The 21,964-nt window shown below is 36.0% G+C and overlaps 1 protein-coding gene across 2 annotated transcripts in view; it reads right to left on the reverse strand.

The window, feature by feature from the left end:
* Positions 1 to 1,177: 1,177 nt before the first annotated feature.
* Positions 1,178 to 21,964, reverse strand: part of AGTPBP1 (ATP/GTP binding carboxypeptidase 1) — a 158,104-nt gene continuing 137,317 nt past the window's right edge. For both annotated transcript variants that reach the window (XM_028122253.2, XM_028122254.2), the window contains exons 24-26: positions 20,289 to 20,465; positions 16,363 to 16,523; positions 1,178 to 1,899 (exon numbers count right to left, since the gene is read on the reverse strand). In XM_028122253.2, coding sequence (XP_027978054.1) covers positions 1,722 to 1,899; positions 16,363 to 16,523; positions 20,289 to 20,465 — 516 coding nt within the window. In that variant the 3' untranslated portion in view covers positions 1,178 to 1,721. The remainder of the gene's footprint in view (positions 1,900 to 16,362; positions 16,524 to 20,288; positions 20,466 to 21,964) is intronic.

A 21,964-nucleotide genomic window follows, 5' to 3' on the forward strand; every position in this document is an offset into this window, starting at 1 on the left:
ACAATAAGGGATTTTTACACTGCCAACATAATAAATTGAAATTTTGAGTTATCTGCGCACTACAGTAACTGTAATTGCTTCTCATACATGGATACTTTGTGTTTTAATTTCTAGTTTTATAAGAATCAGGAAAAATTTACAGTGGCTCCATAATCCACTCTCTGAAAAAATCATAATTAAATGTGTAATTATTTTATATAAGAAATATATAAATAAAAATAAATAACTTTATGAATTAAATTATTTAATAATATTTTAAAGTATCCTGATCTTTCCCAAATTAGCTCACCACACACTAAGAGGATTGTCAAATCCTCACAATCTAGTCTTTATTTTCTAGATTAATAAGAATTAGGCTACCAAGAGAAAAAGAACTCTATCAATTGCCCCATACTATGTTTTTAAACATAGCTCCTAAGACATCAAAAATAAGCTACACTATGGAGAAACTGTCTCAAATGATACGGTGAAAATCACTGGTTTGGAAAAATGCAAAAATCTGAAATACATTTTATCATTTCTTTTCCATTATTATAGGTTTAAAAAAAAAGATTTAAAAAATTCTAATCAGGAATAAGCAAAGATAATGTACCCAAACAGAAGCACCAGAGTCCTGGCAAGAATCTGTTAATGAGGTATCTCTTTTGGATTTGTTTTATTACAACAGAAACTTAGTTTGTAGGGCACTTATCCAAAGCCGCTGAACCAGTTTTATTCTATTTGAAGACAAAGTCGTTCCCGCAGCAGGGCAGCTTAAACCAGAGAGATGACAGTGCAAGAAATGGCTTACAGTCACTGTGGTCATCTAGACACAGATGCCAGGGTCAATGCGTCTAATAGCATCACAAAACTCAGGAAATGCTAAATACGCTTAATATACAGATACACATTTAACACGAGATCATATCCTCACTGCATTTTTCAAGCTGAACAAACTATCGTGATAAACAGTTTAGATGCAACCAAGAGACACCGTTTTAGAGAAAAGAGTGGTTATAATATATCTTTTACGACAGGTATACCTATACCATAAAAAACTCAGAACTAGTAAATTCAGCACTTTTTTTTGTTTTACAAATTTTTATCAATGTGTTTGGATGTTGGATTTTTATAATATTCTCACAAAGATTCTATAAACCAAATAATCTGAGCTGGTTAAAAAGGATGACAAAATGAATTCAACATTTAATATAGCTTTTATTTGTTTGTTTAATTTGGTAAGTGGAGAATGTAACGCTTTCAAAGCAAACTCTGGGTTATTTCAGTCACAAGTCCACAGTTAACATGATTCTGAAGCACAGTCTTATCTTCAATATCTACCCACCCTACACAGTCACAGCTAGAGAAATCCATGTACATATGTATTTGTTTTCAACAACTCTAGATTCAGATTTTATATTCTCACACACTTCAAAATGTACCCATTTGATGCAGGATATAACCATAAGAAGATAAAAATTCATGCAATGATACTCAGGTTTAAAAAAAAATCCAATATTTGATCATTCAATGCCATATCAAGTGCACTGAATATCTAAAATAAAACAAGTGCCAATTTTATCATGAATTAATAACATATTTATTGTCTTGAAACCAAACAGGCCCAAGTTACTTTTTGTCTTTCTTGAGTCAGCTATTAACTCATTTCTCTCAAACTTCCTGTGTAAGAAAAAACAAGATATTTCCTTTCTTTTTTGCACTTTCAAGAGATGGCAGAAGGTTTAAGGTAGGTATGTTCTTGATAATTCAGAGTCAGAAAGTACTTCTTCCTGAGCAGAAGGTTCATAATCTCCCACGTTTTCCGCCAATTCAGTATCTAAGTCGTCATTACTTTCTGCACTGTAATCCACTTCTTCAAGGAATCGAGGCTCATCTTCATCCAAAACGTAAGTGGTAGGGCTGTGGCCAGAGCACAGAGAGCACACGAGACTTCATTAGATCCCAAGGTTCTAACATAAGGTTATTTGACCACACTGGGTTAACTTTGATTTCAAAATTTTGATTAGCTTTAAAAATGTTATCCAAATGAAAAAGTTAAGAGATTTATAACAGTTGAGACCATAAAGGGTGAAATGCTAAGTATTAATTATATGACAAGGCTGTCAACATATACCCTACAATTAGAGAGCTATAAAAAACAAGAGACTCCCCTATTAGGTTGCTTTTTTCAAGGACTTCAACAATTTGCAGGATTAAAAGTTCTATCTTAATCACTAAAAAGGAACAGACCACTTCAATAAGCTTTATTTTATCTTATTAATTCATCCATTATAAGAAACTGCGGTATTTAAACACTAAAACCACTTATTCTAAGTCTATACAATGATTATTTGCCATAAAACAGCCCATACACTCTTCCTCCCAGTTTCCAGTGGTCAAGAATAAAAACAAAAAACAAGTGAATGCTCCACATCCAGATTAATAACTTGCCCTTGGGACACAGAATAAGATATTTGCTTAAAAGCACTAAGTGCTTCTGAATATTTCATTAGGTAGGCTGTTTGGGATAAAGACAACCTTTCCATCTTTCCTCTTCAAAAAAAAAAAAAAAAATCACAGTATTCTGATTTCTCCCCATTTGGGAGATTTTACACACATGCACGTGCGCACATGCACACACACAGTGTTATCAAAGAAACACTACAGAAATATTTCAATGTCCCCATTTTGTGACCAAAACTATCTTAATTTCACACAGATGCATGTCTGTTTATATCCCACCTGCTTCCAAAAAGGATTTCCCATCATGGATGCAATTAAAAGCTATAAATCAGAAAATAAAAAGGAAACAATAAACTGTTAAAATGAGCAGGGAGGCAAATGTCATTAGGCATCTAGAATGAAAGAAGTCCTGTGCTGAATATGAAATTTGGTTCAGATATCTACAAGTTTAGGCAGGAAAGACGAGTTAATGGATTATACGGTTCTCATATTCTGAAAAGAGAAAGCAAAACTCATCCACTAAGACTATCTCTTTTTCCTAGAATTGTTTTTATCTTGCTCATTAAAAATATATTGCAAAACCACCTTGATCTATTTATATAGCAAACTTGTAAAAAGTTCAGAGCTTGGGTGGGGGGATGGGTTAGCCTGGTGATAGGTATTAAGGAGGGCACGTACTGCATGGAGCACTGGGTGTTATATGGAAACAATGAATCGTGGAACACTACATCAAAAACTAACGATGTACTGTATGGTGACTAACATAACATGAAAAAAAAAAAGTTCAGCACTTGCCCTGTGATGGACTAGTCCCGATAAACCCGCTGAGTGGCTTGAAGGACTACATGAGACTTTATTACTTACCTAACACTCACAAGAATGATTTCACAGCTTTCAATTATGCAACTAAAATATTTATCATGAATCTATCAGGTCTTTAGGAAAAAAATGAGATTAAAAGGAAAAAATTATTTGCCTTTTAAAATGATCATTTTCCTTTCTTTCTTTTAAAAAACAATAATTCATTCCTCCTTCATTCCTCCTTCATGAGTTTGGTGTTTCAAATTCTCAGGGTGTCCCAGGTGAATCACAGCATACCTGGAGGACTATTAGAACAGACTCTTAGAATAGATGGAGGCTTCAGCTAAAGCAAAGGAAGGGGAAGGACAGAAGTGAGGGGACAAACTTGTTTACTTTCTTCCTGGAGACTGTCCAAACAAGAAGAAATGATCATGGAAATGCAAGGGAGGAGGCAGATTTGCTCAAAAGCCATGCACTCCACTGGTACAAGGGCTGGGGAAACCAACCAGAACTGTAGAGGTTCACTCCACAGTGAGGAGGCATCATGCCCAAAGCAGTGCAGTTACCTGCAGCATCGTGGGATCTCCCGACAGGAAGGAAGAGCACAAAATCCATGTGGTGGGTGGGTGGGCAAGCATCATTCAGGAGATCTACGGACCACAGAATTCCAACCCACCCCTGCATTCCACCCCCACCCCATACCACCACCAAAGAAAACAGACTGGCATAAAGTAAACTAGTTGCAGGAAGCCCAGCCAACTACATGGAGGTCAGAGTAAGGACCTAGTTCTACATGGGCAGCTGAATGCTAGAACATTAATCAACATGAACTAAGAGAAAGGGTTTAAAGAAAAAGCCTAGACTTATAGGCTAAAAAACAGTCTTTTAAGTTGAGGAAACAGAAGAATGATTTTGAAGCAACAAAAATGCCCAGGATCAAGCAAAAAAAGCTGCTAGACGTCAAGGAGACTTGGAACAATGCTGGGGTCAGATACTGATAAGCACTTTTATTAAGTCTAAGAAGCACAACCTGGAAGGCAAAGCCCCTGGAAATTTAAAAGAAATCCCATAATAAGGAATGTTCAGAAAATAATTTGAGCCTGTCAATTCCTGATCTTGGCTCCTTCATATGCTGACTGTGACATAAACCCCCCTCCATGTTCCGGCATCATCCATCGTGATACCTAGGAATAGACAGGTTTCACCCTCTTAATTCCATTCCCGGAACCCTCACTGACCCTGATATTTGATGCCTATTTCTGCAGGTCCTATCAAAGTCACATTCCTAGCCTCAGCTTCGTGAAGGTGTACTGTCTGACTGAAATGCAGCGAGTCCATCCGGCAATGGCAAAGGGGCCCTCAGTGCCAAGCTGTGCGCGTGTGGGGGCGGGGGTGAGCGCTGGGTAGACCTAGGGTCAAAGAGCTGCAGGAATCCTGAGAGAGCGGGAACAGAAGATTACAATCCCCATAACTCCACTGAAAGCAGCCTTCTGACTGGTATTCCAGTTGCCACTCTCCAGTCCATTGTTTCTAGATCTCTCTGTTGCACTTAACCGGTAGAAATTCCAATACGCCTCTCTTCCGCTGTGCCTCATTCCCCTCTGTCCCTCCTCACTGCTGATCAAGTGCTCTACATCCTCCATAGTATACCTCAAAAATAGGTGCTTATAAAAATGCTCTCCTGGCACGCTTTTATATGCAAGCCCTCTTTGAGTAAGCTCGCATATTTTAATTTGCATTCTGATCATTTCCAAATCCAAATTTCAAGCCCTGACCTCACCCTTGAACTTCCACTGTGCACACAAACACTTGCTAGCAGATTCACATGGCTATCTCACATATACCCCAAATGTATATTCGCAACGGAACTCACCATACTCCCTAGCAAGCCTGCTCTGCTTGTCCTCGTCCCAACATCATCCACTCAGTGCGTCATAAAACCTAATTCTCAGCAAGCAAGTCCTACCAATCAATCTCTAAACTACTTCTTGCTTCACATTTTACATCACAAACCTTCACTGACATTGCTTCATCTGCTTAGGACATACTTCCCACCTTTTTTCTCCCAGCGACTCATATTTCCTTCAAACTGCAGCTCAGGCTTATTTTTAGATGTTCTTCCTTTCCAGAAGCCCATTTTGGGCTAAGCACCCTTTCTCTGTATCCCCTCTGTACCCTGCGTGTTCTGTCCCATCACTGCTCCCAGGCGGCAAAACCATCTATTTGTGGGCCTGTCTTCTCAGCAGCATGTTAAGGTCGGGAGCTGTGACTTATGCATATTAATCCCTCTTATCAGCTCCCAAGAGTATTCGACACACATTGTAGGCCCTAAATGAATATTTGCTGAACTCCACGAGAAGCCACAGGGCCCACGAGACCATCGATTTTTATGTTACCCCACCCCACTGATTATACTTTACGTAAAAAAACTTAAGGCACAAGACCAATCACAGCAATTCAGCTTTACTTTTATTAATAATTCCAACATATGTTTTGAACAATGTACAACTTAGGAAGGGCCTTCATATACATTATATCTCACAATAACCTCCAGGTTACTGAGAAAGACTTTAAGGTAATTTGCTCTAGAGTTATAAAATAATTAATCCCTTGACATCAGCAGAAAGGAATTCAAGTAATAATTCAATCACAAAGAGAAGCTCTAATCAGCACTTAGTTATTTCCTATCACTATTACTTTTTTCCCACCACAACTTCCTTGTCCCCCTAATTCTCTTCCTGTTAGTTTACTCCTGCTGCCCTGTTCTGCTTCGTTCTCCAACGGCTGGCCTATGTAGACCTGCCCTAACATCCTTCTCTTCTGGATTTTAATCAATGAGAAACATTTCATCCTAAAAGAGAAGAGCATTTTAGTCCAAAACCAAATCTTCCCCATGCTGCTTCAGGAAAAATATCAAAATCTTCACCCAAATGGCTTTCTCACAGGATGAATTTGTTGAAATTCTCTGCTGTATGGTGTTATTATGATGCAGAAGAGGTTCAAAATTCCCACTGATTTCTAAAGATAACAAAAAATTCTGCTTCATTCAGATTCCGAAAGTGTTTTGGCTATCACTATGTTAAACTAGTAAGCATACGCAAAATTAAACCTAAGAAAGTCACCGTCTCCCTCGAGGCACGCCCAGCTACTTGCATTAGCGCTGACTGGACATCTGAGACACCAAGATGCAGATCTTCAGCTCTGTTACCTACACCAGCATGAAAGAAGCAAAACGCTGGACATGGAGTCAGAAATTCTGGGTCTGTGCCTCTCTTCTTCCACTAGCCAGCTGCATGACCTTGAGCAAGTCACACACTTTCTTCAAGCACTGATTTTTCTCAAGAATAAAAGCCAAGAGAACAATGTCAGCACCACTACCTCACAAGTTGTTTGGCTCCAATTAGATAGTGAGTGTGAAAGCATTTGTAAATTCTTAAGCTGTACAAATATAAAATGCTATTATGAAATTAATAAAGCTACCTTGTTAAAGAAAAAAGTTAATCAGTTCCTAAAGAGCCCAGGTAATGGGCTGCCCCCACACCAACAGGACTAAAAATACTACCTTCCTCTTGTAACTCAGAATCCTCCCTTAACCTCATACTCTTCTACAATTTTGAAACTAACCTACCTGTTTTCAGACAGCACAATAAAGATATCCTGGGGGAGAAATTCTGAAATTGATATACAAACAGAAAAATATTCCATTGCCCAAATTAGCAGCAATTTGTGACTTGCTGATTATGTCTTTCTTGTATTGAAATATCAGGTCTAATGTGAAAGAAAAATCTCTTTCTGCCTAAATATCACAGAATGTTTTATTTATATAATTTGATTCCCAGCTCGTAAGAGATGTTGCATCTACTCAATATCAAAGCAAACAAAATTATCCATAGAAAATACAAGTAACATTTTTTGTCAGTCTTAACTGTCCACAGTGTATACATAAGTATTTGCACATTCCTACACATGTACATACCCAACACACAGAGTACAGAATTTCTAATAGGATTATTTCAGGGTGGGGGGGAGAAAGTTGTTAATTTACTGATCCTTTTTGGACCACAAATGTAACTAAGCTGCCTTCAAAAAACAGTCACTAAACTCCAACTGACTTTACTATTGATCTAAAAACATTCCTTATACAAAATGAAAAGGTTAAAGAGTTAAGTTTCCCAATAATGCAGGACAGCCTCAAAAGCTGAAACCATTCCTTTTTAGTAATTTTACTTAGTCACTTGGAAGATACAAGATACAATGAAAGCACAGGGAAATTCTGGAGTCAGATCTGGGCACAATTCCTGGTTTTGTTGGGAATTACCAGAAAGATGACCTTGGGTCAAATTCATCTCTGAGCCTCAGTTTACACAATATGAAAAGGCGTCACAATATCATCTGTCTCTGATCATTCTCAGTAGAGCACAAAAATCTGAGATAATAATCAAACTTAAGAAAAACTCAAAATGGGCATGCGTGTTTGTGGTCCCAGGGCCACCCCTGGTTTAGTGATGCGCTAGCAAGATGTACAGGATTCGGCAGACAGTTGTATTAACAGCTATGATGTATATTACAGTGAAAGGATACAAAGCAAAATCAAGAGCAAAGGTGCATGGGGCAAAGTCCAGAGGAACTCAAGGCCAGGCAAGGGCAGCTGCTAAGAGGCAGAGAAGTCATCAGAACTTTCAGCAATTTCAAAGGACTGGAGGCAAAAATTGGAGTTCAGAGCTGCCAAGTTTCCTGAAAGAAGGGAGTTGCAGAGATATGACCCCAACAGTTCTCTCCCGGAGGCATGTGACAAATTCTTAAAATACACAGTGCAAGAGGCTGAACAGCAAAGCAGAAAGCAGCAAAACAAACCAACTAGAAAATAAACAACAGAATTTGGGGCAGTCTTGTGGTGCTGAGGAAAGGAGAAGCCCTAGGCCTTCCACAGTGACCTCTGGAGGGCTACCACTCAGAGAGGAGAGGCGTGAACCAAGGCTAAACAAGTTTTACAAGTTTTGCAAACCCACCTCCACCTAGCTCAGTCCCTTGTCAGACTGGGACCACCTGCCTACTCCACAGCCTGCCAGAGGATAGAATGAATCCTCTTTGAAGAAATAATTCTTCCTTATTCTGATATACCATATTCTTACTTTGAAGTCTCAAATAGGCACTTACTGAGAGGAATAACTTAATTCTTCCAAGAGGCTACTGAGAATATAGCTTATAAATATTAACAAATATCTACAATCATCAAATTCCTTATACAGCTGTCTTTGAGACTAACAATTACTAACTCCATACTTATCTGGAGCTCAATGATAAGGATCATTTCTCTCTCTTATGATAAGCTTCAAAGCTTTCATTATAATCAAATCTGGCCTACGGTCCTGAAGTGTTCACATTAAATCCCTAACTTATTTTTCTGGATGATTTTAATCTCCTCTATATTTGTAGGTACAACAGCATTTCACTGACTTAGCACAAAAACATAAACGGTTCACTTCAACTATGATTTCCAGTGGACTAGAAGTGGTAATATGATCTTCAATTACATGGCATGATTTATCTGCCTAGAAAATATTCTAATCTAATTATAGCTGTAAGAATTTTCTACATGGTTGCAATAAATGACTCTCACAAATGCACACCAGACTCAAGCATGTGCATCACAGCCATTAAAAAGGATTTTTTAAGGATTAGCTTGATTAAATGGTAAATTGTACATTTAAAATAAAGCACATTAATACAGTAACCTTGACTGCATTGCTGTAAATACTGCCATTAACATGTGGCCACAAATGATCTATACTGACAGACTCTGTCCTTGACCAAACTTGAGTCAGGCTCTTCTGAGTCCTCCTTTCAAACTAGGCCCTGACCTTGGGCTCTGTCCTCAGTCAGGGGCTCTCCTGCTTAGTCTAGCTGTAGTAAGAATTTTGCTGAGTCAGTTTATCAAAATCCCCCACTCTCTGTATCTCATCAGTCTGGCCTGCTTTCAGCAAAAACTATGTCAAGTAGGTTTAGCCAGAATCTTCCTTACATGTAATGGTTCCTGCTAGTAATTGTCCACCCACCAATCCCCCACTCTACTCCCTGGCTATAAATCCCCACCTTGCCTCACTGTATTCACCCCTCGTAGCAGTCCTCCTGAATAGTCTGCCTTCCTAATCTGTGAGAGTGTCACAAATAATTTTCTCTTTAACAATATTAATTTTCTCAGAAGATAAAGTTCCTACATATTTACAAAGAAACACAAGCTTCACGTGAATAAAGTACAGAAAATACAGAGGCTAATATTTCATTCTAGTGTTAACAGTCTGTAGCAATGAGTATCTTTGTACTACCTTACCAATAACTTCCAGCCAGTCTCTCTGATATTGCTAGTGACAGAGGCAGAGCCTTTAACCAAGAAACATTATGATGTTAACTCATTCACAGACCTGTACTCATTCTCTATACCTTATCAGAAATGTACTCTATCAAAACACATCAAATTAGATTTTTTAAAAAGTATTAATAAAAAATAGAACAAACGCTAAGCATATTTTAAAGGTTTTCTCCAGCTTAAGTCCTATTTATTTTATTAGTTGCATTAAGAACAATTTCAACAAATTTTCTAATGTCCATGCTGTATGCACAAACACAAATTAAGTACTGACACGTGCTACACCACAGATGAACCCTGAAAACAAGCTAAATGAGAGAAGCCAGACGAAAAAGGTCATACACCATATGATTCCATTTATATGAAATATCTGGAACAGGTAAACCCACAGAGACAAAAAGTAGATGAGTGGTTGTCAGGGGCTTGAAATGACTTTAATGGGTATGAGGGTCTTCTTTGGGGGTGCTATAAAAAGTTTTGGAACTAGACAGAGGTGACTGATAGTTGTACAATATTGTGAACATATTAAACACCATTAAATTATTCACTTTAAAATGATTTTATGCTGTATGAACTTCATATCAATTAAAAAAAAGAAAGAAAACAGGCTGAAACACTGATTATAAGACAGTCATTAGGCTTCATTTAAACATGGGCATATGTTTTCATTATGATAAAACATTGGATAGCGTTTGGCATTTTTCAACTTCACTTTCCTATAATGTTTTAAATATACTCAAACTTCAAATACTTCTATATATCTAATATCCTGAATGTAGTGACCACCAACCATATCCTGACAAGCAGCACTGTTAAATGTTTTATCAGTTCTCAAATCCTTTAAATGAGACTGAGAGGACTCTTTAATAGTTCAGGTGACAGGTGAAATAAAAACACTTTCACTAAGTACAAAAATACTACATAGCTATAAGCTTTTAAATGAGCGCTACTGATATTCCCAGCTTTGACCTAAAAGAAACACCCCCCCCCCAGGAAAGATATAATGCAGACTTAGTGTTCCATCAGATGAAATTTTTATTATACAACAAATACAATTAAGTAAAGTTAGAATGATTTATGTATGGTAATTTCCAATGAATGCTCTGGGAATATAAAATATGATTAATTTTCAACCACAGGCTTCACTGAAAAGGAAGTTCTATAACTTCTGGTAAGTACAGTGAAATCTCAAGAGCAACGAAGATGATTGTAAAAGAATAACTTTTCTTTTAATGGATAATCCACAGGAAAAAGAACACTGAAGAGGAAATAATAGCAAAGAAGAGATATTAACAAAATGTTAGAAGATGAAGGCAGATGGATGAAAAATGAACGGGGCCTGAGTGCCAACCTCTACTTTGCTCAAGTACTTACAACAGGGGAAGCCATGGGGAAAATGCTAATTTGCATTACACAGTCAGAGGAAAGCTAAAATAATCTGGGTGATAAACCTGATCATCAGGGTGCAATTGAAAAGAGAATGGATTAAAAGATTTTATAAAGAGCAGTTAGACCTTCAGATCACCTTCCTCAGGTTATTCCCTAGTTTACAGAGAGAGAGAAAAATGACTTTCTAAAGAGTTTTATCAGAGAGGCTATTCAGTTGGGGCCAAAAGACAGAAATGGGGGTCAGGAGAGTAAGTGAAAGTCTGCTCAAAAGTAAGTCCAACTGGCCCCCAGAATGCCAGCTACTGGACTTTATGCCCCAGGGGCAACATTTCTCAAAAAATTTTTAAATCACCGCCCAGTGCTCCAAAGGAGTTTTTTTCCCCTGATCCTCCTAATTAAATACAATTAAGAATTAGAAAGATAAATTTTGTATCAGATTAGACTCAGCTAAAGAAAGCATGGGTGAATTAAAGGTTGGTTAGAAAAAACACCTAGCTCTGACGGTCAACAGGACTTGTGCTCACAGGATCTACGAGGCTGTAATAAACAAAGAAGCAAGTCTTAATTGGCATGCACAAGCATATACGCATATGTACATATATAGTGTGTGTATGCGTTCTGCACACTGCCCATCTCCCAGTTTTTCACTGAAAAAGTTTCATCTGCATATTTTAAAAGCTGCAGCCTGAGGGCCAGACTTCTAATTTAGCAGGAACTGTGGGCTGCCATTGTCTTCAGAGACTGGGGAAGCCAGCAGATATATATCCTGCCTTCTCCCCACAGGGTGCTCCAATAACTTCAAAGCAAGTTACCCATATCACCCTTAAAGGAGTTGTACATACATCTGACACCTCAGCTTTTGTGGCTGTCACTGAAGACACAGACCTACAGACAGCCTGGCTCTAGCAGCCAACAGGGCTCGCATTCATGAGTCCCATGTACTGTAACAAAGAAACAGTTCTTAGGCACAGAGGCACCTCCTACAGCTATATACTCAGACTAGCACAAAGGGAATAGGCAAAAATACCCATCTCCCAGTTTTTCCCTGGAAGGGGTTTAAACTACATGCTTTTCTAGCTGCTGCTAGAAGGTCCAGCTTCTAATCACTCTGCATCTAAGTGCTGACTATGATCCTCCTTTTTGAGATACTACTATGACCTAGCACCCTCAACTCCTGGGAGCCACTAAAAACAAAGAAAGAGGCTTGGGATATCACAAAAGTCTGAGACACAACTAGGAACTCAAGCCAGAATAATCAATGAAGTTCATCTCCTACACAAGAGCATTCTGCTAAGACTGGGAGAGATGGCTAGTTTATCTAATGTGCAGAAACCAAAACAGAGAGTAATGGAAAATGAAGAAACAGAGGAATATATCCCAAACAAAAGAACAAGATAAATATCTAGAAACAGATCTCAAAGAATACAGATAAGTGATATACCTGATACAGAGTTCAAAATAATGGTAATAAAGATTTTCAACAAATTCAGGAGCAAAGCATGAACAAAGTGAGAATTTTAACAGAGAGTCAGAGAAAATATGAAAAAATACTGAAGAGAAATCACAGAACTGAAGAATACAATAATGAACTGAAAAATTCAATAGAGGGTTCAATAGCAGACTAGATCAAATGGAAGAAAGAATCAGTGAACTCCAAAAGGGCAGTAGAATTCATCCAAACAGAGGAACAAAAAGAAGAAAGAATGAAGAGTGAAAATTACTTAAGGGACTTATGGGATATCAATGAACAAACCAATATATTCATTATAGAGTTCCCAGAAGGAGAGATAAAAGGGCAGAAAGCTTATTCAAAGAAATAATGGCTGAAAATTTCCCTACCCTGGGGAAAGAAAAAGACATCAGAAATCCAGATTTACAAAGACCCAAAAAGATGAATCCAAAAAGACCCACACCAAGACACATTATAATTAAAGTGTCAAAGTTAAAGACAGGGAAAATCTTTAAAGTAACCGTACGTAAGACTATTAGCAGCTTTTTTTTAGCAGAAATCTTGCAGGCTAGAAGAGAGTGAAAGGATACCTTCAAAGTGCTCACTCAAAAAAACAAACAAATTACAGGCCAATACCCTGATGAACTTAGATGCAAAAATCCTCAATAAAGTATTAGGAAATTCAATTCAACAATACATTAAAAGGATCAAACATATACCATAATCAAGTGGGATTCATCTCTGGGATGCAAGGATGGTTCAACATTTGCAAACCAATCAGTGTGATACACCGCATTAACAAAATGAAGAATAAAAATCATGTGATTATCTTAATAGATGCAGGAAAAATATTTGACAAAATTCAATATCCATTCATGATAAAAACTGAAAGGGGACGATACACACCTCCACATACTAAGTTGATATAAGCCCACAGCTAACATCATATCCAGTGAAAAAATGCTAAAGTTTTTCCTCTAAGATCAGAAACAACAAAAGAATGCCCATTCTCACCACTTTTATTTAACCTAGTACTGGTAATCCTAGCCAGAGCAATTAAGAAAGAAAAAGAAACAAAGGACATGGAAATCAGAAAGGAAGAAGGACAATTTTCTCTCGGTGCAGACGACAGATTACATATAGGTACCCTAAAAACTTAACAAAAAAAATGTTAGATATAATGAACAATTTCAGTAGTGATGCCAAGGAAACAAAATACACAAAAAACAGCTGCATTTCTATACACCAACAATGAACTATGAAAAGAAAACAATCCTACTTACTATAGCAGCAAAAGGAATAAAACAGGAATAAGTTACGCAAGGAGATAAAAGACAAAAACTGTAAGAGAGCGATAAAAGAAACTGAAAGATACAAATAAATAGAAAGATAGTTTGTGCTCACGGATTAGAAGAACTAATGTTGTTAAAATGCCCACACTACCAAAAGCAATCTACAGATTCAATACTATCCCTATCAAAATGTCAATGCCATTTTTCAAAGAAACAACTGAACTACAAAAGACCCTGAATAGACAAAGCAATTTTGAAAAAGAACAAGGGTGGAGGCATCACACTTCCTGATTTCAAACAATCATGCTATAGTGATCAAAACAGACACATAGATCAATGAAGAGAATAGAGAGCCCAGAAGTAAACCCCTGCATATATGGCCAATTAATTTTTCACAAAGGAACCAAGAATATGTATTGGGAAAAGACAGCCTCTTCATTAAATGGCGCTGGGAAAACTGGATAGACAAATGCAAAAGAATAAAACTAGACCCCTACCTTACTCCAAATACAAATATCAAGTCAAAACAGATTAATGACTAGAAAGCACGATATAAAAATATGATATATTGTTTCCTAGAAGAAAACACAGAGGGTAAACTCTTTTGACACTGGGCTTAGCAATAATTTCTTTTCTGACACCAAAAGCAAAGGCAATAAAAGCAAAAATAAACAAGTAGGTCCACATCAAACTAAAAAGCTTTTGTACAGCAAAGAAAACCATCAACAAAATAAAAAGACAACCTATGGAATGGGAGAAAATATTTGCAAACCACACATCCAATAAAGGGTTAATACGAGACATACACAGAACTCACAACTCAAAAGCAAAAAAAATTTTTTTAAATGGGGAATTTCCCCAATTTTTAAAAATGGGGAAAAGGACCTAAATACACATTTTTCCAAAGAAGACATATGAATGGCCAACAGATATACGAAAAGGTGCTCAATTGTACACTGTTGGTCACCATGTTGACTGGTACATCCACTATGGAAAACAGTATGGAGGTTCCTCAAGAAATTAAAAATAGAACTGCCATATGATCCAGCAATGCCACTTCTGGGTAGAGATCCAAAGGAAATAAAATCATTACCTGTTAAAGAAATATCTGCACTCCCATATCCAAAGCAGTATTATTCATAATAGTCAAAGTATCAAAACAACCTAAGTGTCCATCAATGGATGAATGAATAAATTAAAATGTAACATACAGATATACAATGAAGTATCATTCAGCCTTTAAAAAGAAGGAAATCCTTTCATTTGCTACATGGATGAACCTGTAGGGCATTATGCTAAATAAGCCAGACAAAGACAGATAGTTACTACCTGGTGTCACTTACATGTAGAATCAAAACAAAAACAAAAACAAAAAAACAACTGGAACTCAGAGAAACAGAGTAGGAAAGCGGTTGCCAGGGGTACAGGGTGTAGGGAAAAAAGGAGAGATTAGTAAAAGGGTACAAATTTTCAGCCTTGAGATGAATAAGACCTGAGGAAGTAATGTATAACATGGTGATTACAGCTGATAATCCTAGACTGTATGACTGAAATTTGATGAGAAGTGAAATGATCATATTCGTTCACACACACACACACACACACACACACACAAAAGAGTAAACATGTGCGCTGATGGACGGATATGTTATTAAATCAATGGGGCAATCCTTTTACAAGGTATACATATATCAAAGCATCATAAAATCTTACAATTTTATTTGTGAATTATACTTCAATAAAGCTGGGAGAAAAAAGATTACATGAAATAACTTGAAGGAAGGCTTCTAAATATCAGAACAACTGACAATCTTTATATATTTACTTCCAGTAGAGAACTCAGGTGATTACTGTCTCAATTATCATATTAAAAAGAACAGAGTTCTAATTAATGTTTTACTATACTTAAAACTCCTAAACTAATATATGTAACAGAGCAGAGCAATAAACTGACAAATGACAAGTCAATATCTAACAAGAAAAATCATGAAGATTCTACAAAATGAGCATATTCTTACCCACATCCATCAAACTATAAAATGCTAAGGTCTGGTGTTATGATTAAGAATTATAATACTGAATTATATCTGAGCCTGTAACTGATCAAATTTTATATATATTTAAGGAGCAAAGGTTTATCTATTGAGAATATTATTTGGCAGATATAATTAAATTTTCAAAGGGATACTAAATTAATTAGCTGTTTTCAGTATATGTAACCAGACTGTTACTGGAAAGCCATTTGATGTGTGTAGATATCAACAAAATAAAATTTCAAATATGAATCCTGATTCCAAGTCCTCTTATTTAGATATTATCTAAGTACTGTTTTCCACATTGCTTATTTTTGGGTTAAAGGTAAACCATTAAGATCACTAAAAATGGCATTCAATATAAGGATATTTCGTTACAATCTCATCCAAATATCAATGTTAAAAGAACGAAGAATATTATCACAATTTGGAACAAATAAATACATAACCTAGATGTTTAAACTTAATTATTTAATTCTAAAAATGCTCTTGGCTATCAAAATCTCTGTGCCTTTCCTCCTTAATTAATTTAACGAAGTCTAACAGTATACTACAACATAATAACAGAAGGAAACAAGTGTGTCTTACCTAGTTACTTTGCAGTTCGATTCAATCAAGTCATTTTCAAAGTCAAGCAGGCTGGAAGGCAGATTATATTCCAATGGGGACGTCAGTCTTTTCAAACGCAACAGACCAACACAAAATTTTGCTCCCATCTCTTCTAATTCTCGAGTACCAATCTGTAAACCCTAGAAATAAAGCAATTTCATATATGTAATTAGGACATTTGCTGTCCTCTGGCTGTTTCTTATTATAATCACATAAAAGAAATTTATAATTATATTAATAAAATTAAAAGGTACTTTGTACAGGCCTACAACTCAATAAGCACAATGTCTTAACAATATAAGATCATTTTAGGTCACAAAGGAAACTCTCAAAAAACCAATTCTAAATGTCTATTCTCATTCATTACATGCAAACTATTTTCACTAACACACTGGGAAAAAAATAAACATTCTATGGTTATATTGGAGTTCATGTGTGAAATTATATTTTTGCCAGTATTTCTTGTAATCTACTACTTTGGATGCCAATGTTGAAATACTGTACTGTCAAAATCAAAGCCCAAATTTGTAATATCTGAACATTACCATATATAGACACTTTTTACCATATGATAAAAGAAACTGGTAAGTAAAAAACAAGTAAAAGAAAGGTAACTATGTCAAAAAAAAAAAAAAAAATCAAACAGATTTAGGCCAATGAGGTAGCAGTAAAATAAGTTCCTATGTTCCATGGCGATTAGGAATGCCCATTTCAAATCTGGTCTACTGCAGCAAAAAGAAAATTTTACTGCAACTTATTACCCTTTTCTAACTGACAGTTTCCCAAGAAACAATATAAGGCTTATCAAAAGTTAAATGTTACCACATAAAATGATAAAAATGGACTATAAATCAAAACATTGCTTATTGTTTAATTTTCAGATAAAAATGAATCTCTAAAATAAGTGAAATCCTTACACCAAAAAAAGTTGCAGGTGAAAATGAGAGCACACATCATGAGAAAAGGTACTTTAAAACAGCTTTACAAAGACGAGACTGAAAGCACACAGTAACTCAAGAAATAAATTGTAAAAACTGTTACTTAACCCTACACAAAGCACATGTCTTTATAATAATGATTATTTTTTTTAAAGATTTTTTTATTTTATATTTGAGAGGGAGGGGGAGAGAGGGAGAGAATCTTCAAGCAGATTCCCCACTGAGCAGGGAGCCTGATGTGGGGCTCGATCTCATGACCCATGAGATCATGATCTGAGCTGAAACCAAGAGCCTGACACTCAACCAACTGAGCCACAGAGGTGCTCCGGTAGCCTGACGGTTTAAGTATTTTACCCATCTCTAAATATTCTAGGAAATGGAACCTAACTTGATTAGAAGATTCATTTGCCTTCTTAATTTAAAAGCTTTTGAAAGGCTATGACTGTTTCTGAATTAGTTCACAGAAAGTAAAAATAAAGATCATTTACAGCCTAAAATTCAGTAATATAAGAACATTCTTGATGTGAAGAGAACTGTTTCTTAAAATATCATTAAACTCACACAACTTATTAGCTAACATTAACAAGTCTGAAAAGTATACATTACGTGTGTAGGGGCAGATGAGAGTATATGGGAATTCTGTACTTTCCACTCAATTCTGCTATGAATCTAAAACTGCTCTAAAAAAAAGTTTATTAACAATAATAAAAAAGCTTGTAAAAAGAAAATGTTATGATCACAGCACTGAATTTTAGACATTAAAAAAAAACCTGTTAAGGTTTAATGCTAAGACATTTCTCTGCATAAGGGTTTTAAATCAACATTAACTCTATTAACTTTAAATCATATAAAAAAGAAATGAGTATTTACTAGGTACCCATTTTATTTTTTAAAGTCTATAGATTTAAAAAAAATAAGTTTGGAAAACTGCTTTAACATTTTATGTTTCAAAATATATTTTTTAGCTATTTTTTAAATGTGGTTTTTTTAAATGACCAAAGAAATTTATCAAAATACAAATAGAATGTTTTAAAAAATCTAATGAAAGTCTATCAGTAGAATCCAAATATAATAAGAAAGCACTACTGCTATATCCCATAGTTGATTTCAAGGGGCATGCAAACCTCAGTTTCTCTACTTCTCTTCCTGCCCCCAGAGGCCAGTTTCAAAGACATTAATGCTTTAAATTGCCTTCTCCAGTCTGACTGCATAAAGGATCTCTTTAAGACATAATTTACAGTCTGTTTCCATAAATCATACAGCTTAAGGGTTTTTTTCCTCAGAGATACCTATGGTCTTATACAAAAGTGATTCTCAAGCGTTGTTCCCATCCTACACACTTACAGAATATGAGACTCTTGGCAAAGCTGTCCATGACAGCAATGATTAGGAGACAGGGGTTGGGAGCTAGAGTAGTGCTCTAGGACATCTTATCTCTTATCACCATCATGTCCTTAGCAGATGAGAAGTCACTGTTCTACAGTATTTGAAGAGAATTCAAAGGACATTACATTTTGGAAAAATAATATACTGTGGTCAACCTAAAATTTAGGGAAGTCACTCAACAGAAAGTACTGAAATTTCATTAAGTTTTACTCTACCAGGCCCCAAAAGTTTGAATGTCAATTGCAAGATCTATACAATTTTACTCCAGTTTGGTACAGACTAAAAGTTAAGCTTTCAGTCCACTATAATATGTTGACATTTTTCAGTCCACTATAATATGTTGACATTTTTAATACTAACCAATTGGGAGATTTTTAACTCTTTCCAAACAAAGTTACAACCATTTTTATGTGAGAAATCACTCTTAGATTCAGTTTCCTCTTGCCCTATACAAAACCAAATCAAACAGAATAAGGAATAATTAGCATGACACCTGAAAATCTTTCTGTAGCAAAAAAAATAAGTACTTGTCATATTTATTTGTTTGCTGTTGATTATCTAAGCTCCGACTGATTGCTCCTTAGGTTCTCAATCTTTCAAATTAAAAAATTCAAAGTCACGTAATATTTTATTAGTCTTTAATTTCAAAAGTAAACTTTAAGCTCCAGTTGTTTCTAATAAAAGTCTATGGCACCAGGGGTGCCTGGGTGGTGCAGTCAGTAAAGCATCTGACTCCTGGTTTCAGCTCAGGTCTTGATTGAGCCCAGCGGTGGGCTCCAGGCTCAGTGCAGAATCTGCTTAAGATTCTCTCTCTCCCAGGCGCCGGGGTGGCTCAGGTGGTTAAGTGACTGCCTTCGGCTCAGGTCATGATTCCGGGGTCCTGGGATCAAGTCCTACATCGGGCTCCCCCTGCTCTGCGGGGAGCCTGCTTCTCCCTCTGCCTGCCACTTCCTCTGCTTGCGCGTGTGCGCTTCTCTCTCTGTGTCAAATAAATAAATAGTCTTAAAAAAAAAAACTTTCTCTCTTCCTCTGCCCCTCCCATTCGTGCTCTCTCTCTCTCAAATAAAAACAACTTAAAAAAAAAGTCTATGACACTAGAGAAGAGCAGTCTTAGTAAAGAAAACATTTTAGTGAAGGGATATGCATTTAAAAGTCACACACACACACACACAAATCTAAGTATACAAAACTTTATAAATAAATGTAATGTGTTTATTTCTAAATGCAGAAAAATATACTTATATCCAACAAATTAAAATGATAGAAAATTTTTATTGATAATGTACTATTTGCACAGCTCATTATAAATTACCAATCAATATTTAAATGTGTACCACAACATGCCTTCTTAAAAATAATGAATGTAGACAGTCTCAACCAAGATTTCATAAAGACCAAAAGCAAGCTATTTAAGTACAGAGAAGTAAAAAAGAATTGCATATGATTTAATTCTATTCTTGCAAATTACATATAACTCAGTATAACGAACGTGTCATTTTATACTTGAAAACCATCAGCATACTATATGAAAAGGGAGTCCTTAAAATAATTGTTACTGATCAAAGTCCTGAGATGTTTTACCTTGTATTTTCCCTGATCACAGCCACATAAAGTACTTTCCATGGTATAGCTTCTTTGTACTCCTATCTCCCTCCAAACTACAACACGTGCCGTGGATTCTTTAGATTTTTCTACTACAAAGCTACAGCTGCTCATGCAAAATGCTGGAGCAATATGGCTCAGTATCTTAGGCAAAGTCTGCAAAGATAAGAATGATAAAATATTTCAAGCAGGTTTTTTTTTTAAATAATTTTTTTGTAATTTTTAAAAATTTTCATGAAAACAAGGTGATTAGAGTAGGGCCATGTGGATCTTCTTGCTTTATCCCCTGCTATTCCAAGCATCAAAATCATTCCTTACTAATTTAGAATTTTCTGTTTTCCTAGATGAACAGTAACCAGTTAGGAAATAGAAGGATTACATTCATAGTAGCAACCAATAAATGAACGAACACTATGTTAAAAATGTTTAAAAATATGAAAAAAACCATGTTTAAAAAACAAAGCAACTTTAGTCATGAAAGATGGCCTATTAATTAAGAGATTTAATATTATAAATGTCAATCACCTCTAAGTTAATCAATAAGGCTAAGGCAATCACAATCAAAATGCCCACAACCTTTTTTTTTGACTTCACATTATTCTCAGGTTCACCTGGAGTGTGTTAAGAACAGGGGCAGAGCCAGTGGAACTCGGAAGGAGGCTTTGACTACAGAAACAATCCAACAGATATTCACCTGATTATATATGTAAGGGAAGTAAAATCGTGATACTGTGTTGGAGTAGATACCTCTCCAGAAAGAGAATTCCGAACTGGAACCAAAGGCAGGTGTTAAAATTAGAATGATTAGTGGAGAGAAGGCTGATCACTCCCTAACTGCTGGCACTGCTGGAGAGCCACTGAGAGAAACTAGCTGAAGCCACTCTTCAGTACGTTCAAGTCTAACCACACTGTGAATTTAAACTTACAATTAGTAAAATTTCAAAATGAAATTAAAAACAGTAAACATGGAACTTTATTTTTTAAATCTTGGGATAAGAAGTCTTTCTAAGCCTCAAAACTCAGAAGTCATTAAAAAAAAATCAACAAATATGATGTGAGTTTTAAATTACCACACACAAAAAAATGTTTCAGCATATTTGTAATACATATAAAGAGTTATCTTAAAAACAATAATAATTAGATGACCAGTATAAGAGTAAGCAGAGAATATGAGAAAAGGCTTTTAAAAGAGAGGGAGAGGTCATAATTGGCCAAACATATGAAAAGATACTTAACCTCATTTATAATTACAGATATGAAAACCATCAGATAGTTCTTCCCTGGCAGAGCTGACAGCATGCTGTAGTAAGGGTATGGGAACAGCACGGTCAGTCACTGTACGGGGCACTATCGACTTACACCATGTTTATGTAGGACAATCTGGCAATACTAATCAAACAACCACTAGTAGTAGCTGGACTACTAAACAAATTTTGGCACATGTGTACAGTGATAAAAATGCACAGCAATGCATACTGGCTGTGGTGTCAGAATAAAAACAGAACTTCATATGCTACATGTATATACATTTAAGAATGAATGTCCTTAGAGGCAAATCTCACAATACATTGGTACAAATGATTAGTGATTGACAGAAGATGACTTTTACTCACTACTCTTTGTTTCTGGAGTGTTCCCACTTTTTTAATTTAACT

Source organism: Eumetopias jubatus, unplaced genomic scaffold, assembly GCF_037043125.1.
Source record: "Eumetopias jubatus isolate StellerSeaLion01/CBP00866 unplaced genomic scaffold, mEumJub1_p1.0 scaffold_15, whole genome shotgun sequence".
NCBI classification, from domain to species: Eukaryota; Metazoa; Chordata; class Mammalia; order Carnivora; family Otariidae; genus Eumetopias; species Eumetopias jubatus.